Genomic DNA, 27,753 nt, shown 5'->3' on the forward strand with positions numbered 1-27,753 from the left:
AGTCTGATCTAATGGAAAATTAAAGTATGTGTTTGGTGTGTGTTTCTGTACGCTTCTGTGTGCCAGTGACTTAATCTGAGTAAGAGAGCGAGAGAGGGCAAGATGGCTTATAGTTTTTCACTCAGTAAAATGAGGCCTAGATAGGGTGACATATAGCTAGTCTCGGTACCCGTCTGTTTAGCCATCATTCCACTCTTTGTCTTGCTAAACATCTTTGGCATATGACACCGAGTAAGAGTGGAATTGTAGCTAAACAGACGGGTACCCAGGCTAACATTTAGCAGGAGAACTGAAGAAAAAGAAGAAAAAAAGAAAATCTCCAACGTTCTTGCGAGATCTCAGACAGACAGTGGAATGTAAGGTATAAGGTACACCAAAAGGTGTGTGTTTTGTTTCCTGGCTGTGTGCCATGTCTCTCTCTCTGTCTGTGCCGTGTCTCTCTCTCTGTCTGTGCCGTGTCTCTCTCTCTGTCTGTGCCGTGTCTCTCTCTCTGTCTGTGCCGTGTCTCTCTCTCTGTCTGTGCCGTGTCTCTCTCTCTGTCTGTGCCGTGTCTCTCTTTCTGTCTGTGCCGTGTCTCTCTCTCTGGCTGTGTCTTTGAGCACTCTCCTCCTGTGCCTTTGTGCTTCTCAGGGCTGGGAGGTGAACGACTCTGCCGATCCCAGCGTCCAGAGGCCCCAGGCTGTCCAGCCCCCACTGCCCCCAGGATGGGAGGAGAAGGTTGATAACCTGGGTAGAACCTACTACGTCAACCACAACAACCGCTATACACAGTGGAAACGACCCAGTAACGTGTATGTATACTACGTTATCTTTACACACAGTTATCAGAACTGCTCTAGGTCCTCTGGTGTCCCCCAGAGCTCTGTACTAGGTCCTCTGGTGTCCCCCAGGGCTCTGTACTAGGTCCTCTGGTGTCCCCGAGGGCGCTGTACTAGGTCCTTTGGTGTCCCCCAGGGCTCTGTACTAGGTCCTTTGGTGTCCCCCAGGGCTCTGTGCTAGGTCTTCTGGTGTCCCCCAGGGCTCTGTATTAGGTCCTCTGGTGTCCCCCAGGGCCCTGTACTAGGTCCTCTGGTGTCCCCCAGGGCTCGGTGCTAGGTCTTCTGGTGTCCCCCAGGGCTCAGTGCTAGGTCTTCTGGTGTCCCCCAGGGCTCGGTGCTAGGTCCTCTGGTGTCCCCCAGGGCTCGGTGCTAGGTCTTCTAGTGTCCCCGAGGGCTCGGTGCTAGGTCTTCTGGAGTCCTCCAGACTCAGTCCTCTCTTGTTCTCTCTGTGCACAAAAATGTAAAATGTTAATTATCTCTTCTCTACAGGGATGATGTTTCGGAGGTGGAGAATGACAATCAGCAGCGGGCGAACAGCATCCAGGCCCACCGGGTTTTCAGGTCTAGACGACACATCTCTGAAGACTTGGAGAACGAACACACAGAACCCAGAGACATGGAAGATGTGAGTCTGACCTTTGACCGCTCGACTGTACAATATGTTTTAATCAAGATCTTCGTAAATCCAAGGTCATCTATTGCTTCATACCAGGACAATATTACACCAACATTGTTACTTAAAATAGGTTGATGGATAAATGCCTTATCTTTACCGTAGAATACAGAAGGATTTTCCAAACTAGTCAGAGGTACAGTACATACTCTCGCGCACTCTCTCTCTCTGCACAGTCGTGGGAGCCAATCACTGAAGAGAGTCCAGACGGCCCCCTACCTGTCCCCTCCTCCTCAATGGCGACGGCCATCCCCCAAACGCCTGCCCCCCCACCCCTCCAGGAGTTCTCAGAGGAGATCAACTTGCACCTCTCTCTCTCTCCAACCCCATCCGGCCCCCCGCCTGACATCAACGGAGAGGTGGCCGCCCCCAGCCACGCTTCTGCTGTGGTGAGAATCACTGACCCGTTTGATTCTGCAAATTCAGCACTTTTTAACATCATTCATTAGCACCATTCCAGTATGTGTGAAAACATTTGTTCTTGTATTTTTTTATTTTATTTCACCTTTATTTAACCAGGTAGGCTAGTTGAGAACAAGTTCTCATTTGCAACTGCGACCTGGCCAAGATAAAGCATAGCAGTGTGAACAGACAACACAGAGTTACACATGGAGTAAACAATTAGCAAGTCAATAACACAGTAGAAAAAATGGGCAGTCTATATACAATGTGTGCAAAAGGCATGAGGAGGTAGGCGAATAATACAATTTTGCAGATTAACACTGGAGTGATAAATGATCAGATGGGCATGTACAGGTAGAGATATTGGTGTGCAAAAGAGCAGAAAAGTAAATAAATAAAAACAGTATAAAAACAGTATGGGAATGAGGTAGGTGAAAAAGGGTGAGCTATTTACCTATAGACTATGTACAGCTGCAGCGATCGGTTAGCTGCTCGGATAGCTGATGTTTGAAGTTGGTGAGGGAGATAAAAGTCTCCAACTTCAGCGATTTTTGCAATTCGTTCCAGTCACAGGCAGCAGAGTACTGGAACGAAAGGCGGCCAAATGAGGTGTTGGCTTTAGGGATGATCAGTGAGATACACCTGCTGGAGCGCGTGCTACGGATGGGTGTTTCCATCGTGACCAGTGAACTGAGATAAGGCGGAGCTTTACCTAGCATGGACTTGTAAATGACCTGGAGCCAGTGGGTCTGGCGACGAATATGTAGTGAGGGCCAGCCGACTAGAGCATACAAGTCGCAGTGGTGGGTGGTATAAGGTGCTTTAGTGACAAAACGGATGGCACTGTGATAGACTGCATCCAGTTTGCTGAGTAGAGTGTTGGAAGCCATTTTGTAGATGACATCGCCGAAGTCGAGGATCGGTAGGATAGTCAGTTTTACTAGGGTAAGCTTGGCAGCGTGAGTGAAGGAGGCTTTGTTGCGGAATAGAAAGCCGACTCTGGATTTGATTTTTGATTGGAGATGTTTGATGTGAGTCTGGAAGGAGAGTTTGCAGTCTAGCCAGACACCTAGGTACTTATAGATGTCCACATATTCAAGGTTGGAACCATCCAGGGTGGTGATGCTAGTCGGGCATGCGGGTGCAGGCAGCGATCGGTTGAAAAGCATGCATTTGGTTTTACTCGCGTTTAAGAGCAGTTGGAGGCCACAGAAGGAGTGCTGTATGGCATTGAAGCTCGTTTGGAGGTTTGATAGCACAGTGTCCAATGACGGGCCGAAAGTATATAGAATGGTGTCGTCTGCGTAGAGGTGGATCAGGGAATCGCCCGCAGCAAGAGCAACATCATTGATATATACAGAGAAAAGAGTCGGCCCGAGAATTGAACCCTGTGGCACCCCCATAGAGACTGCCAGAGGACCGGACAGCATGCCCTCTGATTTGACACACTGAACTCTGTCTGCAAAGTAATTGGTGAACCAGGCAAGGCAGTCATCCGAAAAACCGAGGCTGTTGAGTCTGCCGATAAGAATTTGGTGATTGACAGAGTCGAAAGCCTTGGCGAGGTCGATGAAGACGGCTGCACAGTACTGTCTTTTATCGATGGCGGTTATGATATCATTTAGTACCTTGAGTGTGGCTGAGGTGCACCCGTGACCGGCTCGGAAACCAGATTGCACAGCGGAGAAGGTACGGTGGGATTCGAGATGGTCAGTGACCTGTTTGTTGACTTGGCTTTGAAGACCTTAGATAGGCAGGGCAGGATGGATATAGGTCTATAGCAGTTTGGGTCCAGGGTGTCTCCTCCTTTGAAGAGGGGGATGACTGCGGCAGCTTTCCAATCCTTGGGGATCTCAGACGATATGAAAGAGAGGTTGAACAGGCTGGTAATAGGGGTTGCGACAATGGCGGCAGATAGTTTCAGAAATAGCGGGTCCAGATTGTCAAGCCCAGCTGATTTGTACGGGTCCAGGTTTTGCAGCTCTTTCAGAACATCTGCTATCTGGATTTGGGTAAAGGAGAACCTGGAGAGGCTTGGGTGAGGAACTACGGGGCGGAGCTGTTGGCCGAGGTTGGAGTAGCCAGGCGGAAGGCATGGCCAGCCGTTGAGAAGTGCTTATTGAAGTTTTCGATAATCATGGATTTATCGGTGGAGACCGTGTTTCCTAGCCTCAGTGCAGTGGGCAGCTGGGAGGAGGTGCTCTTGTTCTCCATGGACTTCACAGTGTCCCAGAACTTTTGGAGTTGGAGCTACAGGATGCAAACTTTTGCCTGAAGAAGCTGGCCTTAGCTTTCCTGACTGACTGCGTGTATTGGTTCCTGACTTCCCTGAACAGTTGCATATCACGGGGGCTATTCGATGCTATTGCAGTCCGCCACAGGATGTTTTTGTGCTGGTCGAGGGCAGTCAGGTCTGGAGTGAACCAAGGGCTGTATCTGTTCTTGGTTCTGCATTTTTTGAACGGAGCATGCTTATCCAAAATGGTGAGGAAGTTACTTTTAAAGAATGACCAGGCATCCTCAACTGACGGGATGAGGTCAATGTCCTTCCAGGATACACGGGCCAGGTCGATTAGAAAGGCCTGCTCACAGAAGTGTTTTAGGGAGCGTTTGACAGTGATGAGGGGTGGTCGTTTGACTGCGGCTCCGTGGCGGATACAGGCGATGAGGCAGTGATCGCTGAGATCCTGGTTGAAGACAGCGGAGGTATATTTGGAGGGCCAGTTGGTCAGGATGACGTCTATGAGGGTGCCCTTGTTTACAGAGTTAGGGTTGTACCTGGTGGGTTCCTTGATGATTTGCGTGAGATTGAGGGCATCTAGCTTAGATTGTAGGACTGCCGGGGTGTTAAGCATATCCCAGTTTAGGTCACCTAACAGGACAAACTCTGAAGCTAGATGGGGGCGATCAATTCACAAATGGTGTCCAGGGCACAGCTGGGAGCTGACGGGGGTCGGTAGCAGGCGGCAACAGTGAGAGACTTGTTTCTGGAGAGAGTAATTTTCAAAATTAGTAGTTCAAACTGTTTGGGTATGGACCTGGAAAGTATGACATTACTTTGCAGGCTATCTCTGCAGTAGACTGCGACTCCGCCCCTTTGGCAGTTCTATCTTGACGGAAGATGTTATAGTTGGGTATGGAAATCTCTGAATTTTTGGTGGCCTTCCTGAGCCAGGATTCAGACACGGCAAGGACATCAGGGTTAGCAGAGTGTGCTAAAGCAGTGAGTAAAACAAACTTAGGGAGGAGGCTTCTGATGTTGACATGCATAAAACCAAGACTTTTTCGATCACAGAAGTCAACAAATGAGGGTACCTGGGGACATGCAGGGCCTGGGTTTACCTCCACATCACCCGCGGAACAGAGAAGGAGTAGTATGAGGGTGCGGCTAAAGGCTATCAAAACTGGTCGCCTAGAGCGTTGGGGGCAGAGGATAAGAGGAGCAGGTTTCTGGGCATGGTAGAATATATTCAGGGCATAATGCGCAGACAGGGGTATGGTGGGGTGCGGGTACAGCGGAGGTAAGCCCAGGCACTGGGTGATGATGAGAGAGGTTGTATCTCTGGACATGCTGGTTGTAATGGGTGAGGTCACCGCATGTGTGGGGGGGGTGGGACAAAGGAGGTAACAGGGGTATGCAGAGTGGATCTAGGGGCTCCATTGTGAACTAAAACAATGATAACTAACCTGAACAACAGTATACAAGGCATATTGACATTTGGGAGAGACATACAGCGAGGCATACAGTAATCACAGGTGTTGAATTGGGAAAGCTAGCTAAAAACAGTAGGCGAGGCTAATCAGCTAGCACAACAAACAGCAGGTAAAATGGCGTTGACTAGGCAACTGGGTCGACAGATAAAACAAACAAGCAGAATGGAGTACCGTGATTAATGGACAGTCCAGCGTGCGTCAGCTATGTAGCCAAGAGATCAGTGTCCAGGGGGCAGCGGTGGATGGGCAGGGAAGCTGGGCTGGCGAGTGTTATCCAGGTTTTAAAAAAAAACTAACAATGACTAAATAGCTTGTAGCTAGTTAGCTGGTTAGCGTCTGGAGGTTCTTGAGTGTGTCATAAAAATAAAATAAAAATTAAAGGTGATAGCGATTCCGTATCACAGTGGGTGAGGCAGGTTTCCGGAAGGTATAAACAAAATAAAAATCAAAGAGAGATAGAAAGTAAATGGGTTCAGAGTGTTTAGAACGCAGTGAGCCAGATGGTTAGCAGGCCTGTGCTAACAAGCTAACAGTTCGTAGGCCCGGGCTAGACAAGCTAACCGTTAGCAGGCCGAATTAGCAAGCAGGGAGATAGCGAGGGCTAGAGAGCTAACCTTTGGGGGACGTCGCGATGGGGTGAGTCTGTTTATTCCTCTTCTTGCGGTGACATCGACAGACCGGTCGTGGGCCCGGGTAATTGTAGCCCAGGAGTATGCTACAGGTGCTCTAGTACGCTAGGTGAGCTGGAGACACAGCGTTTCAGAAAGCTCGCGGGCCTTGGCCAGCAGATGGATCTTTGGCGATGTCGCAACGAAAAAGCCTGTTGAAACCACCTCGGACGATTATGTCGGCGGACCAGTCGTGATGGATCGGCGGGGCTCCGTGTCGGCAGTAAAGGGTCCAGGCCAATTGGCAAAAGAGGTATTGTTGGGCCTCTTCGGCTAGTCGGGAGATGGGCTTAGCTCAAGGCTAACTGTAGCTTGTTTTGGGACAGAGACGTTAGCCAGGAGTAGCCACTCGGATTGCAGCTAGCTAGTTGCGATGATCCGGTGTAAAGGTTCAGAGCTTGCGGTAGGAATCCGGAGATGTGGTAGAGAAAGAGCAGTCTGATATGCTCTGGGTTGATGTCGCGCTGGTGTCCTAGTTAGCTTTGAAGACCGCTAGCAATGGCTAACTGAGTAGTAGCTAGTTAGCTGGCTAGCTTCTGACGGTTCTAAAGTAAAGTATAGAAAAAGCAGATCCGTACCACATTGGGTGATGCGGGTTGCAGGAGAGTATATTCAGCTCTAGTTTGAAAGTGAGATTAAAATATGTACGAAATATATACAGAAAAAAAAAAACGAAGAAAACTATATTTACACTAGACAGGACGGGACAAGACAAAACACACGTCCGATTGCTACGCCATCTTGGATTCAAAAAAAAAAAAAAAAAAAAAAAGACCAGAAGAAAAAGTCTTAAAAAAACAATCCCTCCCTCCGTCTCCCCTCAGCAGAGCCATCTGACCTCCAGGCTGCGCTCCTCCAGTATGACAGATGGGGTCAGTGACCAGGCCCAGCCTCCTCCTCCAGCGGTACGATACACACACTCTTTCTTCATGTTCTCCTCTGTTGTTCCACCTCTGCCTTCCCATTCCTTTACTACACAGGCAGCTCTTTCTGTTCTCCTCTCCTCCGGTCTTCCTCACCTCTCCTTTCCTCCTGTCCTCTCCTTCCCTCCTTCTGTTCTCCCCCCTCTCCTCCTCATGTCCTCTCCTCCTTTCCTGTCCCCTCTCCTGCTGTCTTCCTCCTGTCCTCTCCCCTCCTCCTGTTCTCCCCCTCTCCTCCTCATGTCCTCTCCTCCTTTCCTGTCCCCTCTCCTGCTGTCTTCCTCCTGTCCTCTCCCCTCCTCCTGTTCTCCCCCCTCTCCTCCTCACGTCCTCTCCTCCTTTCCTCTCCCCTCTCCTGCTGTCTTCCTCCTGTCCTCTCCCCTCCTCCTGTCTTCCTCCTGTCCTCTCCCCTCCTCCTGTTCTCCCCCCTCTCCTCATGTCCTCTCCTCCTTTCCTCTCCCCTCTCCTGCTGTCTTCCTCCTGTCCTCTCCCCTCCTCCTCTCTGCTTGTTGTGATTCCTTACTGCCTGGTGGTGATTCACTCTGCAGTGTCAGGCTGTGTGTTTCTGTAACAGTGGCAGTAATTCTATCCTTCCTAATCAAACACATCCTAGACAGAGATCTGAGTCACAGTAGCCCAGGGAGCCAGTGCTTCTGAAGGGAAAAGCACAGGTGCTGATGTCAGCCTTTTATCTCCCTGACCTGAATGAGTGAGTGGGTAGCTGGGGTTTTTACAACTGTAGCAGAATGAGGATTTTTCTAGACTGGATTTTTTTTTCACAGTCAGAGGCTAAATCCAGTCACCACATGTTTCTGTGGTTTGACACACTTTCTTAGGAAGCATGTGTAGGCTACAGATCTGGGTTCATATAATATTTGAAATCATTCAAAGTGCTATGAGTGTTTGCTCTAGCCTACCTGTAGTGGCAGACTACTCTATTGGTTTCAAAGTGCTATGAGTGTTTGCTCTAGCCTACCTGGAGTGGCAGACTACTCTATTGGTTTCAAAGTGCTATGAGTGTTTGCTCTAGCCTACCTGGAGTGGCAGACTACTCTATTGGTTTCAAAGTGCTATGAGTGTTTGCTCTAGCCTACCTGGAGTGGCAGACTACTCTATTGGTTTCAAAGTGCTATGAGTGTTTGCTCTAGCCTACCTGGAGTGGCAGACTACTCTATTGGTTTCAAAGTGCTATGAGTGTTTGCTCTAGCCTACCTGGAGTGGCAGCCTACCTGGAGTGGCAGACTATGAGTGTTTGCTCTAGCCTACCTGTAGTTTCAAAGTGCTATGAGTGTTTGCTCTAGCCTACCAGTGGCAGACTACTCTATTGGTTTCAAAGTGCTATGAGTGTTTGCTCTAGCCTACCTGTAGTGGCAGACTACTCTATTGGTTTCAAAGTGCTATGAGTGTTTGCTCTAGCCTACCTGGAGTGGCAGACTACTCTATTGGACTGACTAGCCTACCTTGGTTCCAAAGTGCTATGAGTGTTTGCTCTAGCCTACCTGGAGTGGCAGACTACTCTATTGGTTTCAAAGTGCTATGAGTGTTTGCTCTAGCCTACCTGGAGTGGCAGACTACTCTATTGGTTTCAAAGTGCTATGAGTGTTTGCTCTAGCCTACCTGGAGTGGCAGACTACTCTATTGGTTTCAAAGTGCTATGAGTGTTTGCTCTAGCCTACCTGGAGTGGCAGACTACTCTATTGGTTTCAAAGTGCTATGAGTGTTTGCTCTAGCCTACCTGGAGTGGCAGACTACTCTATTGGTTTCAAAGTGCTATGAGTGTTTGCTCTAGCCTACCTGTAGTGGCAGACTACTCTATTGGTTTCAAAGTGCTATGAGTGTTTGCTCTAGCCTACCTGGAGTGGCAGACTACTCTATTGGTTTCAAAGTGCTATGAGTGTTTGCTCTAGCCTACCTGGAGTGGCAGACTACTCTATTGGTTTCAAAGTGCTATGAGTGTTTGCTCTAGCCTACCTGGAGTGGCAGACTACTCTATTGGTTTCAAAGTGCTATGAGTGTTTGCTCTAGCCTACCTGTAGTGGCAGACTACTCTATTGGTTCCATTGCACCATGCAAGCTCAATTATGTACATCTTAAGTATTTGGATTTGGATACTATGAACCCAGGATTTGGATACTATGACCCAGGATTTGGATTCTATGAACCCAGGTCTGGTGTCAAAGGGATGATTTCAGTTTCCACATGTAGCTCAGTCTGTCCCATATACTGGTTTGGTTTGACACACTTTCCTGGGAATGAAAAGGAATGTGTAGGTTGAGCATGGTTGGTTATGTAATTCTTCCCCTAACTGGGCAGTGTTTCTCTTGCTGTGGAGTGCACCTCAGACGGAAGAAAGTATATCTACACAAATAAGCTGTGAAAAGGCTGTTTTAAATGGTTCTTGACATGGACAGTGTGTGAGACGACCTCAGTTATTGCAGAAGGGAGGGAAGGAAGCTACATGTTATTGGTTTGGGACAGCCCTGCACAGTTGACCCCTCTCTGCCTCGCCCGGGGTGAAACTTAGTTGTCGGCAATGTTCCCTCAAAAAAATGTTGTCACTGAGCAAATTTCTGGTTTACTGAGTGCAAACTTGAACATTGTGAAAATTCAGTGCATCTTCTGGCGCGTGTTTACTGTGATCACTGAGGCTGTACCCGTGAACACTGAGGCTGTACCCGTGAACACTGAGGCTGTACCCGTGAACACTGAGGCTGTACCCGTGATCACTGAGGCTGTACCCGTGATCACTGAGGCTGTACCCGTGAACACTGAGGCTGTACCCGTGATCACTGAGGCTGTACCCGTGATCACTGAGGCTGTACCCGTGAACACTGAGGCTGTACCCGTGAACACTGAGGCTGTACCGGTGATCACTGAGGCTGTACCCGTGATCACTGAGGCTGTACCCGTGATCACTGAGGCTGTACCCGTGAACACTGAGGCTGTACCCGTGAACACTGAGGCTGTACCCGTGAACACTGAGGCTGTATCCACTTTAAGTTAGTTTTAACAGTGGCCAAGTAGGCTAATGTGGCTATTTGATCATAATGGAGGCCTACCAGAGTGGCCTATCATCAAAAACAATGGAGAAAATGCATCCCATAACATTTTAACATGGAAATAGCTGTTCTATTCAGGTCCCTTTTAGGAAAAAATAAACATGCAGGACTTGACATTAACCTGTTTATCCACTTGTCCTTCAGACAATGTGGTGACTGAAAATGATTTTTGATGCAAGAAATCACTTTACAAAATAAAATGCATCATTATTCCCATAAGATTATTATAGATAGGCAGCATAATTTGTCTGATTATCGGCTACTTAGCTTTTTCAAGCTTGTCTCAAAATACAACACTGTCCCTTTAAGACAAAAAAAAAAGCTCTTTACCTGACTCCCTTTTCAAAGATGTCTAGAAATGTACACATTTTGTGTTCTTGTATGAAGCAATCACTCCCCCATTGCTGACTACACATGATCTATATCTGAGCTAATAACTCACTAACTAGCAAAGGATATGAACAGATGTACACACGTTGCTACATGTAGCTCTCGCTTTGATTTCAAAACAAGCTCATCTACTCACGACGGCTCATGCTGTAAACACAGTTCAGTTCAAAGTGAATGACACAGATACATATATGGCAGTGGTCTCTTTGCATATAGGTCCTACGGCAGCTCTGATGGGTTATGGCACACCGGCTTGTGTAGAGTATGAGCCTGAGTCGTGCCTGTCAATGCAATAAAATTCTACGCCGATGCTTTCTGCCTACAACAAAATCTCTTGCATACTCAGTTGGTAGCTCAGTTGGTAGAGCATGGCGCTTGTAACGCCAGGGTAGTGGGTTCGATTCCCGGGACCACCCATACGTAGAATGTATGCACACATGACTGTAAGTCGCTTTGGATAAAAGCGTCTGCTAAATGGCATATATTATTAGTTTTGCATACCAGCATGCTGACCACACTGCTCGCGCGTGTCAACGAGCGCCATGTGGGTGATTGAAAGAAACTGAGGTCCACACTCCAGTCCAGTTGGTGGTGGTATAGCACCTTAAAGTTGGTTGCCAACCGCCATATGAAGTGACTAAGGAAAGGATTACTGTTGCTAATGACTAAGGAAATGATTACTGTTGCTAATGAATAAGGAAAGGGTTACTGTTGCTAATGACTAAGGAAATGGTTACTGTTGCTAATGAATAAGGAAAGGATTACTGTTGCTAATGACTAAGGAAAGGATTACTGTTGCTAATGACTAAGGAAAGGGTTACTGTTGCTAATGACTAAGGAAAGGGTTACTGTTGCTAATGAATAAGGAAAGGATTACTGTTGCTAATGACTAAGTAAAGGATTACTGTTGCTAATGAATAAGGAAAGGGTTACTGTTGCTAATGACTAAGGAAATGGTTACTGTTGCTAATGAATAAGGAAAGGATTACTGTTGCTAATGACTAAGGAAAGGATTACTGTTGCTAATGACTAAGGAAAGGGTTACTGTTGCTAATGACTAAGGAAAGGGTTACTGTTGCTAATGAATAAGGAAAGGATTACTGTTGCTAATGACTAAGGAAAGGATTACTGTTGCTAATGACTAAGGAAAGGATTACTGTTGCTAATGACTAAGGAAAGGGTTACTGTTGCTAATGAATAAGGAAAGGGTTACTGTTGCTAATGAATAAGGAAAGGGTTACTGTTGCTAATGAATAAGGAAAGGGTTACTGTTGCTAATGACTAAGGAAAGGGTTACTGTTGCTAATGACTAAGGAAAGGGTTACTGTTGCTAATGAATAAGGAAAGGGTTACTGTTGCTAATGAATAAGGAAAGGGTTACTGTTGCTAATGACTAAGGAAAGGGTTACTGTTGCTAATGAATAAGGAAAGGGTTACTGTTGCTAATGACAAAGGAAAGGGTTACTGTTGCTAATGACTAAGGAAAGGGTTACTGTTGCTAATGACTAAGGAAAGGGTTACTGTTGCTAATGAATAAGGAAAGGGTTACTGTTGCTAATGACTAAGGAAAGGGTTACTGTTGCTAATGACTAAGGAAAGGGTTACTGTTGCTAATGACTAAGGAAAGGGTTACTGTTGCTAATGAATAAGGAAAGGGTTACTGTTGCTAATGAATAAGGAAAGGGTTACTGTTGCTAATGAATAAGGAAAGGGTTACTGTTGCTAATGACTAAGGAAAGGGTTACTGTTGCTAATGACTAAGGAAACGGTGAGTGTCAGTAATTTTTTATTTTTTTCACCTTTATTTAACCAGGTAGGCTGGTTGAGAACAAGTTCTCATTTACAACTGCGACCTGGCGTAGTGAAGGGTGAGCGCCAACAATGGGGGGAAAAAAGCATTGGGAAGGGAAGAAAGGGTTAGAAAGAGTCCCACAGTTATTTGGTGTGACTGTGCCTGTAGCCTACTAGATCAGTCACACTAGTTCTCCTTAACATTGGCTGAGTGGGTGGGTAGTGTTATCTCACTTTGCATTCCACTCTCTTGTGTGAGTTGGTGCTCTACTGTCATCAACAACTGTGGTGCTAGTCGGATCCATCTCACATGATTCTCAAAGAAAGAAAAAGCTTAACACTTATTGCCTTTTTGCATCCATTAACAATAATCATTCAAACAATTCCAGATTTCTCAAATTGAAAGCTTTTTATTCAGCTGTTTATATACTACTTCACTCTCAACCCGTAATCCAATCAAACAATGATAATCCACAACTATAATCCACCCACGGTAATCTGATTCCATGTGCCCCTTCCCTCACCTCTCCTCCTGTGTGGTCAGCTGTTTGGGTATGCTCCATGTCTCCTGTCCCTACCATCACAGGAGTCTATCCTCACTGAGCATGGCTACACTCCTCACCCAGCTGTACTCCTACTGTCCCCCGCATCACCCCCTGGACTCTCACTGTCCCCCGCATCACCCCCTGGACTCTCTGACTCTAGAGTCACCTCCTTCCCCATGTCAGTCTTTCCTGCTCCTCCACACATCACCTACCTGACCCCCATGCCTCACCCTCACTGGTCATATCTGTCCCTGACCCCCATGCCTCACCCTCACTGGTCATATCTGTCCCTGACCCCCCTGCCTCACCCTCACTGGTCATATCTGTCCCTGACCCCCTGCCTCAGCCTCACTGGTCATATCTGTCCCTGACCCCCTGCCTCAGCCTCACTGGTCATATCTGTCCCCTCCCCCCGCCTCAGCCTCACTGGTCATATCTGTCCCTGACCCCCATGCCTCAGCCTCACTGGTCATATCTGTCCCTGACCCCCATGCCTCAGCCTCACTGGTCATATCTGTCCCTGACCCCCATGCCTCACCCTCACTGGTCATATCTGTCCCTGACCCCCTGCCTCAGCCTCACTGGTCATATCAGTCCCTGACCCCCTGCCTCAGCCCCACTGGTCATATCTGTCCCTGACCCCCTGCCTCAGCCTCACTGGTCATATCTGTCCCTGACCCCCATGCCTCAGCCTCACTGGTCATATCTGTCCCTGACCCCCATGCCTCACCCTCACTGGTCATATCTGTCCCTGACCCCCTGCCTCAGCCTCACTGGTCATATCTGTCCCTGACCCCCCCTGCCTCAGCCTCACTGGTCATATCTGTCCCTGACCCCCCTGCCTCAGCCTCACTGGTCATATCTGTCCCTGACCCCCTGCCCCAGCCTCACTGGTCATATCTGACCCTGACCCCCTGCCTCAGCCCCCCCTCCCCTCCCCTCTAAAGAAAGCTGTGTTCTACCAGCAGAGCTCCCAGACCAGAAGAACCAGAGCTCTAACAGTCACTGGAGTTGAGGAGCCCATGGTAATGTTGTCCAAATCTACCTGCTGTACATCAGTGTTGTCCCATTATATATACTGTACATCTATCTACCTGCTGTACATCAGTGTTGTCCCATTCTATATACTGTACATCTATCTACCTGCTGTACATCAGTGTTCTCCCATTCTATATACTGTACATCTATCTGCCTGCTGTACATCATTGTTGTCCCATTCTATATACTGTACATCATTGTTGTCCCATTCTATATACTGTACATCTATCTACCTGCTGTACATCAGTGTTGTCCCATTCTATATACTGTACATCTATCTACCTGCTGTACATCAGTGTTGTCCCATTCTATATACTGTACATCTATCTACCTGCTGTACATCAGTGTTGTCCCATTCTATATACTGTACATCTATCTACCTGCTGTACATCATTGTTGTCCCATTCTATATACTGTACATCTATCTACCTGCTGTACATCAGTGTTGTCCCATTCTATATACTGTACATCTATCTACCTGCTGTACATCAGTGCACCTCTGCCATATGAATATCCTCTCCCTCTGCAGCGTTTTAGTTTTGTCCCCCTCCCTCCTCACAAACGTTATGTATCAAGCTGGTGGTTAAGAAGTTAGGACTTAGAGACTGGAGACGAGACCACCCGTTTCCCCTCTTGCTTCTGTGTTGTGACCCCTCAATGGGAGAGTTCAGCTCACGTACCAACTCAATAAGTGTATATACATTTCTTCATACGACGTTCAGTGGCTGTGAATTTGTACATGTGTGGTTGTGTTTGCTGCTCTCCTGATAGGTCCACACATCATCACCGCCTGGGATGTATTTTAGTCTGTAATGAGCAGTTTGAGTGTCTTACTTAGGTATGTTAGGTTGCACAGTAAGGTTTGAGTGTCTTACTTAGGTATGTTAGGTTGCACAGTAAGGTTTGAGTGTCTTACTTAGGTATGTTAGGTTGCACAGTAAGGTTTGAGTGTCTTACTTAGGTATGTTAGGTTGTACAGTAAGGTTTGAGTGTCTTACTTAGGTATGTTAGGTTGTACAGTAAGGTTTGAGTGTCTTACTTAGGTATGTTAGGTTGCACAGTAAGGTTTGAGTGTCTTACTTAGGTATGTTAGGTTGCACAGTAAGGTTTGAGTGTCTTACTTAGGTATGTTAGGTTGTACAGTAAGGTTTGAGTGTCTTACTTAGGTATGTTAGGTTGTACAGTAAGGTTTGAGTGTCTTACTTAGGTATGTTAGGTTGCACAGTAAGGTTTGAGTGTCTTACTTAGGTATGTTAGGTTGTACAGTAAGGTTTGAGTGTCTTACTTAGGTATGTTAGGTTGCACAGTAAGGTTTGAGTGTCTTACTTTGGTATGTTAGGTTGCACAGTAAGGTTTGAGTGTCTTACTATGTATGTTAGGTTGCACAGTAAGGTTTGGGTGTCTTACTATGTATGTTAGGTTTTACAGTAAGGTTTGAGTGTCTTACTTAGGTATGTTAGGTTGTACAGTAAGGTTTGAGTGTCTTACTATGTGTGTTAGGTTGTACAGTAAGGTTTGAGTGTCTTACTTAGGTATGTTAGGTTGTACAGTAAGGTTTGAGTGTCTTTACTTAGGTATGTTAGGTTGTACAGTAAGGTTTGAGTGTCTTACTTAGGTATGTTAGGTTGCACAGTAAGGTTTGAGTGTCTTACTTAGGTATGTTAGGTTGCACAGTAAGGTTTGAGTGTCTTACTTAGGTATGTTAGGTTGCACAGTAAGGTTTGAGTGTCTTACTTAGGTATGTTAGGTTGCACAGTAAGGTTTGAGTGTCTTACTTAGGTATGTTAGGTTGCACAGTAAGGTTTGAGTGTCTTACTTAGGTATGTTAGGTTGCACAGTAAGGTTTGAGTGTCTTACTATGTGTGTTAGGTTGCACAGTAAGGTTTGAGTGTCTTACTTAGTTAGGTATGTTAGGTTGTACAGTAAGGTTTGAGTGTCTTACTTAGGTATGTTAGCTTGCACAGTAAGGTTTGAGTGTCTTACTTAGATATGTTAGGTTGTACAGTAAGGTTTGAGTGTCTTACTTAGGTATGTTAGGTTGCACAGTAAGGTTTGAGTGTCTTACTTTGGTATGTTAGGTTGCACAGTAAGGTTTGAGTGTCTTACTATGTATGTTAGGTTGCACAGTAAGGTTTGGGTGTCTTACTTAGGTATGTTAGGTTGTACAGTAAGGTTTGAGTGTCTTACTATGTGTGTTAGGTTGCACAGTATGTACGTTTTAAGTGTGGCTTACTATATACAGTGCATTCGGAAAGTATTCATACCCCTTAACTTTTTCTACATTTTGTTACGTTACAGGCTTATTCTAAAATCAATTGTTTTTTTCCCCCCTCATCAATATTCACACACCACCCCATAATGACAAAGTAAAAACAGGTTTTGAGATATGTTTGCAAATGTATCAAAAACTGAAGTATCACATTTACATAAGTATTCAGACCCTTTTACTCAGTACTTTGTTGAAGCACCTTTGGCAGCGATTACAGCCTAGAGTCTTCTTGGGTATGACGCTACAAGCTTGGAACACCTGTATTTGGAGAGTTTCTCCCATTCTTCTCTGCAGATCCTCTCAAGCTCTGTCAGGTTGGATGGGGAGCGTTGCTGCACAGCTATTTTCAGGTCTCTCCAGAGATGTTCGATCAGGTTCAAGTCCGGGCTCTGGCTGGGCCACTCAAGGACATTCAGAGTCTTGTCCCGAAGCTACACCTACTTTTTCTTGGCTGTGTGCTTAGGGTCGTTGATCTGCTGTTGGAAGGTGAACCGTCGCCCCAGTCTGAGATCCTGCTCCAGAGTGCTCAGGATTTCATCAGGGATCTCTCTGTACTTTGCTCCGTTCATCTTTCCCTTGATCCTGACTAGTCTCCCAGTCCCTGCCGCTGAAAAACATCCCCACCGCATGATTCTGCCACCATCATGCTTCCCCGTAGGGATGGTGCCAGGTTTCCTCCAGACGTGATGCTTGGCATTCAGGCCAAAGAGTTCAATCTTGGTTTCATCAGACCAGAGAGTCTTATTTCTCATGGTCTGAGTGAGAGTCCTTTAGGTGCCTTTTTGGCAAACTCCAAGTGGGCTGTCGTGCCTTGTAATGAGGAGTGGCTTCCATCTCTACCATAAAGGCCTGATTTGGTGGAGTGTTGCAGAGATGGTTTTCCTTCTGGAAGGTTGTCCAATCTCCACGGAGGAACTCTGGAGCCCTGTCAGTGACCATCGGGTTCTTGGTCATCTCCCTGACCAAGGCCCTTCTCCCCCGATTGATCAGTTTGGCTGGGCGGCCAGCTCTAGGAAGAGTCTTGATGGTTCCAAACTTATTCCATTTATGAATGATGGAGGCCACTGTTCTTGGGGACCTTCAATGCTGCAGACATTTTTTGGTACCCTTCCCCATTTGGTACCCTTCCCCACTTCAACCTCATGGCTTGGTTTTTGCACTGACATGCACTGTCAACTGTGGGACTTTATATAGACAGGCAATGGACTGAACAATTAATTGAATTTACCACAGGTGGACTCCAATCCCGAGTGACGCAGCGGTCTAAGGCACTGCATCCGTGCTTGAGGCGTCACTACAGACACCCTGGTTCGATTCCAGATGGTATCACAACCGGCTGTGATTGGGAGTCCCATAGGGTGGCGGACAATTGGCCCAGCGTCATCTGGGTTTGGGCCGGTGTAGTCCGTCATTGTAATTAAGAACTTGTTCTTAACTGACTTGCCCAGTTAACTAAAGGTTAAATAAAGAATTTAAAAAATGATCAATGGAAACAGGATGCAGCTGAGCTCAATTTTGAGTCATCTGATACAGCTATTTAAAAAATATATTTTTAATACATTTGCAATAATTTCTTAACCTATTTTTGCTTTGACATTATGGGGTATTGTGTGTAGATTGATGAGGGGGAAAAAATAATTGAATCCGTTTTAGAATAAGGCTGTAATGTAAAGAAATGTGGAAAAGTTAAAGTAATCTGAATAATTTTCCGAATGCACTGAATGTTAGGTTGTATGCATGTTTGACTGAGTCTTACTATATATGTTAGGTTGTATGTATGTTTGACTGAGTCTTACTATATATGTTAGGTTGTATGCATGTTTGACTGAGTCTTACTATATATGGTAGGTTGTATGCATGTTTGACTGAGTCTTACTATATATGGTAGGTTGTATGCATGTTTGACTGAGTCTTACTATATATGTTAGGTTGTATGCATGTTTGACTGAGTCTTACTATATATGGTAGGTTGTATGCATGTTTGACTGAGTCTTACTATATATGTTAGGTTGTATGCATGTTTGACTGAGTCTTACTATATATGGTAGGTTGTATGCATGTTTGACTGAGTCTTACTATATATGTTAGGTTGTATGTATGTTTGACTGAGTCTTACTATATATGGTAGGTTGTATGTATGTTTGACTGAGTCTTACTATATATGGTAGGTTGTATGCATGTTTGACTGATGTCTTACTGAGTCTACTATATGGTAGGTTGTATGCATGTTTGACTGAGTCTTACTATATATGGTAGGTTGTATGCATGTTTGACTGAGTCTTACTATATATGTTAGGTTGTATGCATGTTTGACTGAGTCTTACTATATATGGTAGGTTGTATGCATGTTTGACTGAGTCTTACTATATATGGTAGGTTGTATGCATGTTTGACTGAGTCTTACTATATATGGTAGGTTGTATGCATGTTTGACTGAGTCTTACTATATATGGTAGGTTGTATGCATGTTTGACTGAGTCTTACTATATATGGTAGGTTGTATGCATGTTTGACTGAGTCTTACTATATATGTTAGGTTGTATGCATGTTTGACTGAGTCTTACTATATATGTTAGGTTGTATGCATGTTTGACTGAGTCTTACTATATATGGTAGGTTGTATGCATGTTTGACTGAGTCTTACTATATATGGTAGGTTGTATGCATGTTTGACTGAGTCTTACTATATATGTTAGGTTGTATGCATGTTTGACTGAGTCTTACTATATATGGTAGGTTGTATGCATGTTTGACTGAGTCTTACTATATATGGTAGGTTGTATGCATGTTTGACTGAGTCTTACTATATATGGTAGGTTGTATGCATGTTTGACTGAGTCTTACTATATATGGTAGGTTGTATGCATGTTTGACTGAGTCTTACTATATATGGTAGGTTGTATGCATGTTTGACTGAGTCTTACTATATATGGTAGGTTGTATGCATGTTTGACTGAGTCTTACTATATATGTTAGGTTGTATGCATGTTTGACTGAGTCTTACTATATATAGGTTGTATGCATGTTTGACTAGTCTTACTATATATGTTGTATGCATGTTTGACTGAGTCTTACTATATATGGTAGGTTGTATGCATGTTTGACTGAGTCTTACTATATATGTTAGGTTCTATGTATGTTTGACTGAGTCTTACTATATATGGTAGGTTGTATGCATGTTTGACTGAGTCTTACTATATATGGTAGGTTGTATTGAGTCATGTTTTGACTGAGTCTTACTATATATGGTAGGTTGTATGCATGTTTGACTGAGTCTTACTATATATGTTAGGTTGTATGCATGTTTGACTGAGTCTTACTATATATGGTAGGTTGTATGCATGTTTGACTGAGTCTTACTATATATGTTAGGTTGTATGCATGTTTGACTGAGTCTTACTATATATGGTAGGTTGTATGCATGTTTGACTGAGTCTTACTATATATGTTAGGTTGTATGCATGTTTGACTGAGTCTTACTATATATGGTAGGTTGTATGCATGTTTGACTGAGTCTTACTATATATGGTAGGTTGTATGCATGTTTGACTGAGTCTTACTATATATGGTAGGTTGTATGCATGTTTGACTGAGTCTTACTATATATGTTAGGTTGTATGTATGTTTGACTGAGTCTTACTAGTCTTATATGGTAGGTTGTATGCATGTTTGACTGAGTCTTACTATATATGGTAGGTTGTATGCATGTTTGACTGAGTCTTACTCTATATGGTAGGTTGTATGTATGTTTGACTGAGTCTTACTATATATGGTAGGTTGTATGCATGTTTGACTGAGTCTTACTATATATGGTAGGTTGTATGCATGTTTGACTGAGTCTTACTATATATGGTAGGTTGTATGCATGTTTGACTGAGTCTTACTATATATGTTAGGTTGTATGTATGTTTGACTGAGTCTTACTATATATGGTAGGTTGTATGCATGTTTGACTGAGTCTTACTATATATGTTAGGTTGTATGTATGTTTGACTGAGTCTTACTATATATGGTAGGTTGTATGCATGTTTGACTGAGTCTTACTATATATGGTAGGTTGTATGCATGTTTGACTGAGTCTTACTATATATGTTAGGTTGTATGCATGTTTGACTGAGTCTTACTATATATGTTAGGTTGTATGCATGTTTGACTGAGTCTTACTATATATGTTAGGTTGTATGCATGTTTGACTGAGTCTTACTATATATGGTAGGTTGTATGCATGTTTGACTGAGTCTTACTCTATATGGTAGGTTGTATGCATGTTTGACTGAGTCTTACTATATATGGTAGGTTGTATGCATGTTTGACTGAGTCTTACTCTATATGGTAGGTTGTATGCATGTTTGACTGAGTCTTACTATATATGGTAGGTTGTATGCATGTTTGACTGAGTCTTACTCTATATGGTAGGTTGTATGCATGTTTGACTGAGTCTTACTATATATGTTAGGTTCTATGTATGTTTGACTGAGTCTTACTATATATGTTAGGTTGTATGCATGTTTGACTGAGTCTTACTATATATGTTAGGTTCTATGTATGTTTGACTGAGTCTTACTATATATGGTAGGTTGTATGCATGTTTGACTGAGTCTTACTATATATGTTAGGTTGTATGCATGTTTGACTGAGTCTTACTATATATGGTAGGTTGTATGTATGTTTGACTGAGTCTTACTATATATGGTAGGTTGTATGTATGTTTGACTGAGTCTTACTATATATGGTAGGTTGTATGCATGCAGGTTTGACTGAGTCTTACCATATATGGTAGGTTGTATGTTAGGTTTGAAAGCTGTTCTATGTGGTTTGTTTGTCATTGTGTGTTTGTTTTTTCTAAAGCTGTCCTGCTTCTGCTGGCCTGCTTCTGTGAGTTTCTGAGGAGCCGCAGTATTGTAGTACAATAGTACTAGGCTACTTGTTGTACTGCAGTACTGTTTTTTGTTGTTGTCAATAAGCCACTCCCACTCCCACTGTTTCTATATTTCTTATCAATGTGTAAAAAAAAAAAAAAATACAGTTTACACACAAGTTTCTTCCAGGTGGCCATATTGTCCGGCCCGAATAACATTTGCTTCTCTTGCTTGGTTCAGTCTCAGTCGACAGCCTATGCCCTGACCACACCAGGCCTACCTCCAGGATGGGAGGAGAGGAAGGACGCCAAGGGACGCACGTATTACGTCAATCATAACAACCGCTGCACCACCTGGACCAAGCCTATCCTCCAGGTACTTAGAGGCCTCACCTGGTGCACGGAGAGACTGCATGGGCCTGGACTTACTCCTTCTTCTCTCTTCTGTCCTCATTCCATCGGGGCATTTCTCTGTGCCTGGGTACTACATCCACTGTTCTCTTTGTCCCCCTCTTCCTGCCGTCCTGTCTTAAAGTGTGGCTCTGCGTGCATGCCTCACTCCAGGTCACCTGGAGTGTGTGTCCATCTTCCTCCCTCTCCTCTCTTACTCTGTTTCTTACTATGTGCCAAATACTAACTTGAAATGTGCACGTAACTCGTGAGTTTTGATGAATGGGAGATTTCAGTGGAAATTTAAAGTGGTGTGCGTGTATCTCATGCATTCTATCTACACACATTGGATGATCTCTCCTCTGCCCGATCATCTCCTTACCCTGTAACTTCCCTCCCGTTTTCATCTGTCTATCACACACAGCCTTGTTCCTCCTTCTACCTGTGTTAACTAAAAAAGTCTCTCCCTGACAGCACACTGAAGACGAAGCGAGTACCTCTGACTCCGGGGCTGCAGCTGAAGCCGCCTCCACCTCTTCCTCAGCCAACAACAATAGTCATCTGATTGAACCGCAAATACGCCGCGCCCGTAGTCTCAGTTCCCCTACCGTTACCCTGTCCTCCCCCTTAGAGGTGAGATTATCCAGCCTGTCCTGTAGGACTTCCTTACTTCAATCTCTCCTATCTATCTAACTGATGAGAGCGCCCCACCACTACCCTACCCGCCCTCTAGACAACACTTTTCTTTCCTCCCCCTTTTCATCATCTGCTCTCCTCCCGTCTAACATTCTCTGTTCCGTCATCTGCTCTCCTCCCGTCTAACATTCTCTGTTCCGTCATCTGCTCTCCTCCCGTCTAACATTCTCTGTTCCGTCATCTGCTCTCCTCCCGTCTAACATTCTCATGTTCTACCATTCGTCTCTGATTCAGGTTCAGCCTCTATCATTGTCCTGTCCTGTCTGTCTCCTCTTTCTGTCTTTCAGGTTCAGTACCACTCTGCTGCATGCCACTGTTCTCTGTCCTTCTCGTCCCTTGACCGTTGTAATGCTGTTTACCTCATTTACTCCTTCTCTGTCAGTACTTTCACCACCTTCAGTTTAACTTTGTGTTACGCTGTGAGAGCATCTTTCATCTGAAGATCATTTTGAAGCTGACATTTTATTTTTAAACACCACTACCTTCAAGCAATGTCATTCAATTCAGTCATCTGAATATAATAATGGATTTCAAAGTGCTGAAGTCTGACTGATTTGTTGAACCATGGTGAGGCTTGGCATGGCTTAGCTATGATCAGGGACACATCTTTTCCCTTTTCTAATCTCCTCAAGGTGTGATCTCTCCAGAGTTAACTAAGGCTACATCCCAAATGGCAACCTATTCCCTACATAGGAGAGAGACACATTCATATGCAGCCCAGGCAATGGACAAACTCCATAGGCTAGAGAGGGAGGGAGAGATTCATTCATATGCAGCCCAGGAAATGGACAAACTCCATAGGCTAGAGAGGGAGGGAGAGATTCATTCATATGCAGCCCAGGAAATGGACAAACTCCATAGGCTAGAGAGGGAGGGAGAGATTCATTCATATGCAGCCCAGGAAATGGACAAACTCCATAGGCTAGAGGGGGAGGGAGAGATTCATATGCAGCCCAGGAAATGGCCTGAAACTCCATAGGGAGGGAGGGAGAGATTCATTCATATGCAGCCCAGGCAATGGACAAACTCCATAGGCTAGAGAGGGAGGGAGAGATTCATTCATATGCAGCCCAGGAAATGGACAAACTCCATAGGCTAGAGAGGGAGGGAGAGATTCATTCATATGCAGCCCAGGAAATGGACAAACTCCATAGGCTAGAGAGGGAGGGAGAGATTCATTCATATGCAGCCCAGGCAATGGACAAACTCCATAGGCTAGAGAGGGAGGGAGAGATTCATTCATATGCAGCCCAGGCAATGGACAAACTCCATAGGGGAGGGAGGGAGAGATTAATTCATATGCAGCCCAGGCAATGGACAAACTCCATAGGCTAGAGGGGGAGGGAGAGATTCATATGCAGCCCAGGAAATGGCCTGAAACTCCATAGGGGAGGGAGGGAGAGATTCATTCATATGCAGCCCAGGAAATGGACAGACTCCATAGGCTAGAGTGGGAGGGAGAGATTCATATGCAGCCCAGGAAATGGCCTGAAACTCCATAGGGGTGGGAGGGAGGGAGAGATTAATTCATATGCAGCCCAGGCAATGGACAAACTCCATAGGCTAGAGAGGGAGGGGAGATTCATATGCAGCCCAGGCAATGGACAAACTCCATAGGGGAGGGAGGGAGAGATTAATTCATATGCAGCCCAGGCAATGGACAAACTCCATAGGCTAGAGAGGGAGTGAGAGATTCATTCATATGCAGACCAGGCAATGGACTGAAACTCCACAGCTTATGGATGCAGGACCCTGTCCTGGAAGTTGGTCATGACTAATCTGCTATGAGATGCAATGAAAAGCACTGAACACATGACTTATTCTCCATGCGACAAGTTTACCTGTGATTGGTCTAGGCTTGTGACAGTAGGGCACAGCCCTCCTTATTGGTCACCGGATGCAGTCGGCCAAAGTACACCGAATGTAAGAGATATTATGTGGTGGACTGAACGGCTCTAATGTGTGACTTGAATAAACCACACATCAGTATTCTGTTACATCCCCTGTCCGTTAACCTCTCACCCCCACAGGCTATAGGCTGAAGGAAGTGTCTTCGTTGAGCTTCCGAAAAGATAATCTGGTTCCCAGAGTCCACAACCACAGATGTGACAGTCTACACAGCCCATTATTGCATTTGTCAGCCTCATCTAAAAGACGTTATGTCACAATAGATTGAGTGGTTCTGCTGATTTAATATCTGAAGCAAGTTTTTGGGCTGGATGGGAATATGTGGGACAAAGCTCACCCTGTTATTTATCTGTCTGTCATACCCTTTGTTAAGCCTTATTGTGGTATTGAATCATTCGTATACACTGTGTGGAAAGGAAATGGCTGAGAAATACCTTTTTTACGATGCTTCTTAAGAGATGACACATATATATTCTCAGTTCAGTGTGTTGATGATATGCTTCCGGAGAACTCGGTGGCAGTGGAATTGTTTTTCTTTTCTAAGATTGTCTTTAACAACGCATTCCGATTTCTGCCACCACTTGATTTGACAATCTTTCATTATGGAAGGTGTTAGAGTATGGAAGGTGTTAGATATCCGGGCGGAAGGAGAGAACCAGAGCGGTGTTTCTTTGGGTCATCTAGAAGGTGTGTCGGTGACCTGTGTTCGGGTGATGTTGAAATGTTACATAATCGCGATGAAGTGAGGTTCGCAGCTGTTGGCCCTATCAGGTTAACCTCACTCATCACGGCGTGTGTGTCGGCGTGTGTGTCGGCGTGTGTGTCGGCGTGTGTGTCGGAATGCGCGTGTGTGCTCTTAGCCTTATATTCAGGGGAATGTTGTGATTTCAACGATTATTGTCCTTTTTTTAATAGTCTTTTTGTGTTATCAAAACCTTAGTCTAAGCTGTCTATTTGTGGAAAAATCACCCTGATTAACTCTTTAGTCATATCCCAGTTTAACCTGATTTACAGTTGAAGTCGGAAGCTTACATACACTTAGGTTGGAGTCATTAAAACAAATTTTTCAACCACTCCACAAATTTCTTGTTAACAAACTATAGTTTTGGCAAGTCAGTTAGGACATCTACTTTGTGCACGACACTATTCCAGTGGGTCAGAAGTTTACATACACTAAGTTGACTGCCTTTAAACAGCTTGGTAAATTCCAGAAAATTATGGCATGGCTTTAGAAGCTTCTGATAGGCTAATTTACATCATTTGAGTCAATTGGAGGTGTACCTGTGGATGTATTTCAAGGCCTACCTTCAAACTCAGAGCCTCTTTGCTTGACATCATGGGAAAATCAAAAGAAATCAGCCAAGACCTCAGGGGAAAAAAATAGTAGACCTCCAAGTCTGGCTCATACTTGGGAGCAATTTCCAAACACCCGAAGATACCACGTTCATCTGTACAAACAATATTACGCAAGTATAAACACCATGGGACCATTTTTTTTGTCACTAAACTATCTCCATATACTTCCATTCATTTTTTTTTATGCAGGTACCAGGGACTTTAAGATGGGTCTTGTGAGACTTTTGGGCATTCTAGAGCAAAAAAACTGAAATGTACGTGTTTGTGAGAGACTCAACTTTCCACTTAGGGGTCATATTAGTGTGTTGCCCAAACTGTTTGAGCGCTACAGAGAGAAGTTGGCAGGTGAGGCTCTACCGACTTCAGACTAGTCCCTTGATGCTTGTGGGGGGTCATAGAGCAAAACGGTGTTCGTGAGAGTCTCGTCTTTTCACAGAAAAAGTTTGTAGAAGACTGATTTTTCCAGATGTCTCATGGTGTGACAAACACCGTTCTAGCCGTGCCACCTTTCACTGCAGATGCGGGAGGCGGTGATACTGGTAGATTTTAAGACACAGCCCATGCAAAATAAAATATCTCTCTCGCTTAAACTGCTGGGTTTTTGATGTGGATTTACATATTTAGATTGACAAATGGGTGCGTCGATAGACTCTCTTCCGGGATTTTAAAGACTGTATCAGATGCGTCATTAATTGTATTATAAAACCTCAAGCTAAAAGAACATGAAAAGGAGTGAGGGATCAGGTGGTCACATGAACAAGGTTGTTTAATTAAAGATTGGAAGAGGAAGGAGGGACTGGGGGAGGTGTTTTTTCTCAGACTGACGGAGAGAGTAGATTGAGGTGAAGTCCTCATTGTCAATGTGGTCATTTACATTTTTCATAGGAGATAACAGAATAATTAAGACGACCTTTTTCTCTCGTATTAAAAGTCAGATATCATCAAGGAGCAGAAAGATAATGTTTTTTTTAGGGTTGTGTAGGTACTGGCCTAATTAAGTTGAACAAATTTGCTTTAAAAGTGATTGGGAAGTTAAGACTAGAAATCAGAACTTTTTTTCCGTGCAACAAATTGTTGCAAGTTGCTAGGAATTTCCTTTGTGTGCGACACACAGGAGCTAAAGACATCCAAGTCTAAATGGGTCCGTCCTTCACATTCTAATCTGTTCCGTTGGGTTCTGTCCTACTCTAGGGGGCGGCCAACAACATAGCTGTGCGTCGGGCGGTGAAGGACACCCTCTCCAACCCCCAGTCCCCCCAGCCCTCCCCCTACAGCTCCCCAAAATCAGGACATCAGTCCCAGCAGAGCTTCCTGCCCCCGGGGTGGGAGATGAGGATAGCACCCAACGGAAGACCCTTCTTCATTGACCACAACAGCAGGCTCACCACATGGGTGAGATGATACTGCGACTCCTAATTCTTCTTTCGTCTTCCCTCTTCTTTGTTTTCATCATCGTCTTGCAGCTACTGGTTCTACTGCTTATGTACAGTATCAGCCAGTCCTCATACACTCCCTGCCCCTTCCCCTTGGCCCTTCCCCTTGGTCTTGGCCCTTCCCCTTGGTCCTGCTCCTTGGTCCTGCTCCTTGGTCCTGCCCCTTGGTCCTGCCCCTTGGTCCTGCCCCTTGGTCCTGCCCCTTGGTCCTGCCCCTTCCCCTTGGTCCTGCCCCTTGGTCCTGCCCCTTGGTCCTGCCCCTTGGTCCTGCCCCTTGGTCCTGCCCCTTGGTCCTGCCCCTTGGCCCTGCCCCTTGGCCCTGCCCCTTGGCCCTGCCCCTTCCCCTTGGCCCTGCCCCTTCCCCTTGGCCCTGCCCCTTCCCCTTGGCCCTGCCCCTTCCCCTTGGCCCTGCCCCTTCCCCTTGGCCCTTCCCCTTGGCCCTGCCCCTTCCCCTTGGCCCTGCCCCTTGGCCCTGCCCCTTCCCCTTGGCCCTGCCCCTTGGCCCTGCCCCTTGGCCCTGCCCCTTGGTCCTTCCCCTTGGCCCTGTTATCTGCTGCTGTCTGGTAATAATGCTAACCATTTTGTTTTATGTTCTTATGACTGTTAAAAAAAAAAGTACTAAGTATTGACCTGCCCAAGGACTATAGAACATTAGCTGGTTGGATAAATCTGTCATATTTACAGATTGTTGATCAATGCAAATTGGTGATGTTCTGCAAAGTTGAACAGCCTAAAAAGAAGCTTTCTGCTCAGACCCATTGGTCTAAAAACAAAGTGTCAGAGCCAACAGCTAACAGCTCTAGTCTACAGTATTGACTAGAGGGC

The 27,753-nt window shown here is 45.2% G+C and overlaps 1 protein-coding gene and 1 long non-coding RNA gene across 6 annotated transcripts in view; one reads left to right on the forward strand and one right to left on the reverse strand.

The window, feature by feature from the left end:
* Nucleotides 1-27,753, forward strand: part of nedd4l (NEDD4 like E3 ubiquitin protein ligase) — a 123,080-nt gene that overhangs the window by 64,916 nt on the left and 30,411 nt on the right. For 2 of the 4 annotated variants that reach the window (XM_052458532.1, XM_052458530.1), the window contains exons 5-9: nucleotides 631-791; nucleotides 1,308-1,443; nucleotides 1,668-1,880; nucleotides 7,100-7,180; nucleotides 13,949-14,620. In XM_052458532.1, the coding sequence (XP_052314492.1) occupies nucleotides 631-791; nucleotides 1,308-1,443; nucleotides 1,668-1,880; nucleotides 7,100-7,180; nucleotides 13,949-14,605 (1,248 nt within the window). In that variant the 3' untranslated portion in view covers nucleotides 14,606-14,620. Of the gene's footprint in view, nucleotides 1-630; nucleotides 792-1,307; nucleotides 1,444-1,667; nucleotides 1,881-7,099; nucleotides 7,181-13,948; nucleotides 14,621-21,386; nucleotides 21,522-22,009; nucleotides 22,169-26,686; nucleotides 26,888-27,753 lie in introns of those variants that run through there. The other 2 variants (XM_052458533.1, XM_052458531.1) reach the window with 2 other exon arrangements.
* On the reverse strand, nucleotides 8,264-9,070 carry LOC127906425 (uncharacterized). Of its 2 annotated transcripts, none has more exons than XR_008061299.1 (3): nucleotides 8,931-9,070; nucleotides 8,558-8,616; nucleotides 8,264-8,407 (listed from the first exon to the last, which is right to left on the reverse strand). It is a non-coding gene; the product is annotated as an uncharacterized LOC127906425 (long non-coding RNA). The 2 variants fall into 2 exon arrangements; XR_008061298.1 differs by lacking the exon at nucleotides 8,931-9,070 and adding an exon at nucleotides 8,695-8,818.

This window comes from Oncorhynchus keta, chromosome 12, assembly GCF_023373465.1.
Source record: "Oncorhynchus keta strain PuntledgeMale-10-30-2019 chromosome 12, Oket_V2, whole genome shotgun sequence".
NCBI classification, from domain to species: domain Eukaryota; kingdom Metazoa; phylum Chordata; class Actinopteri; order Salmoniformes; family Salmonidae; genus Oncorhynchus; species Oncorhynchus keta.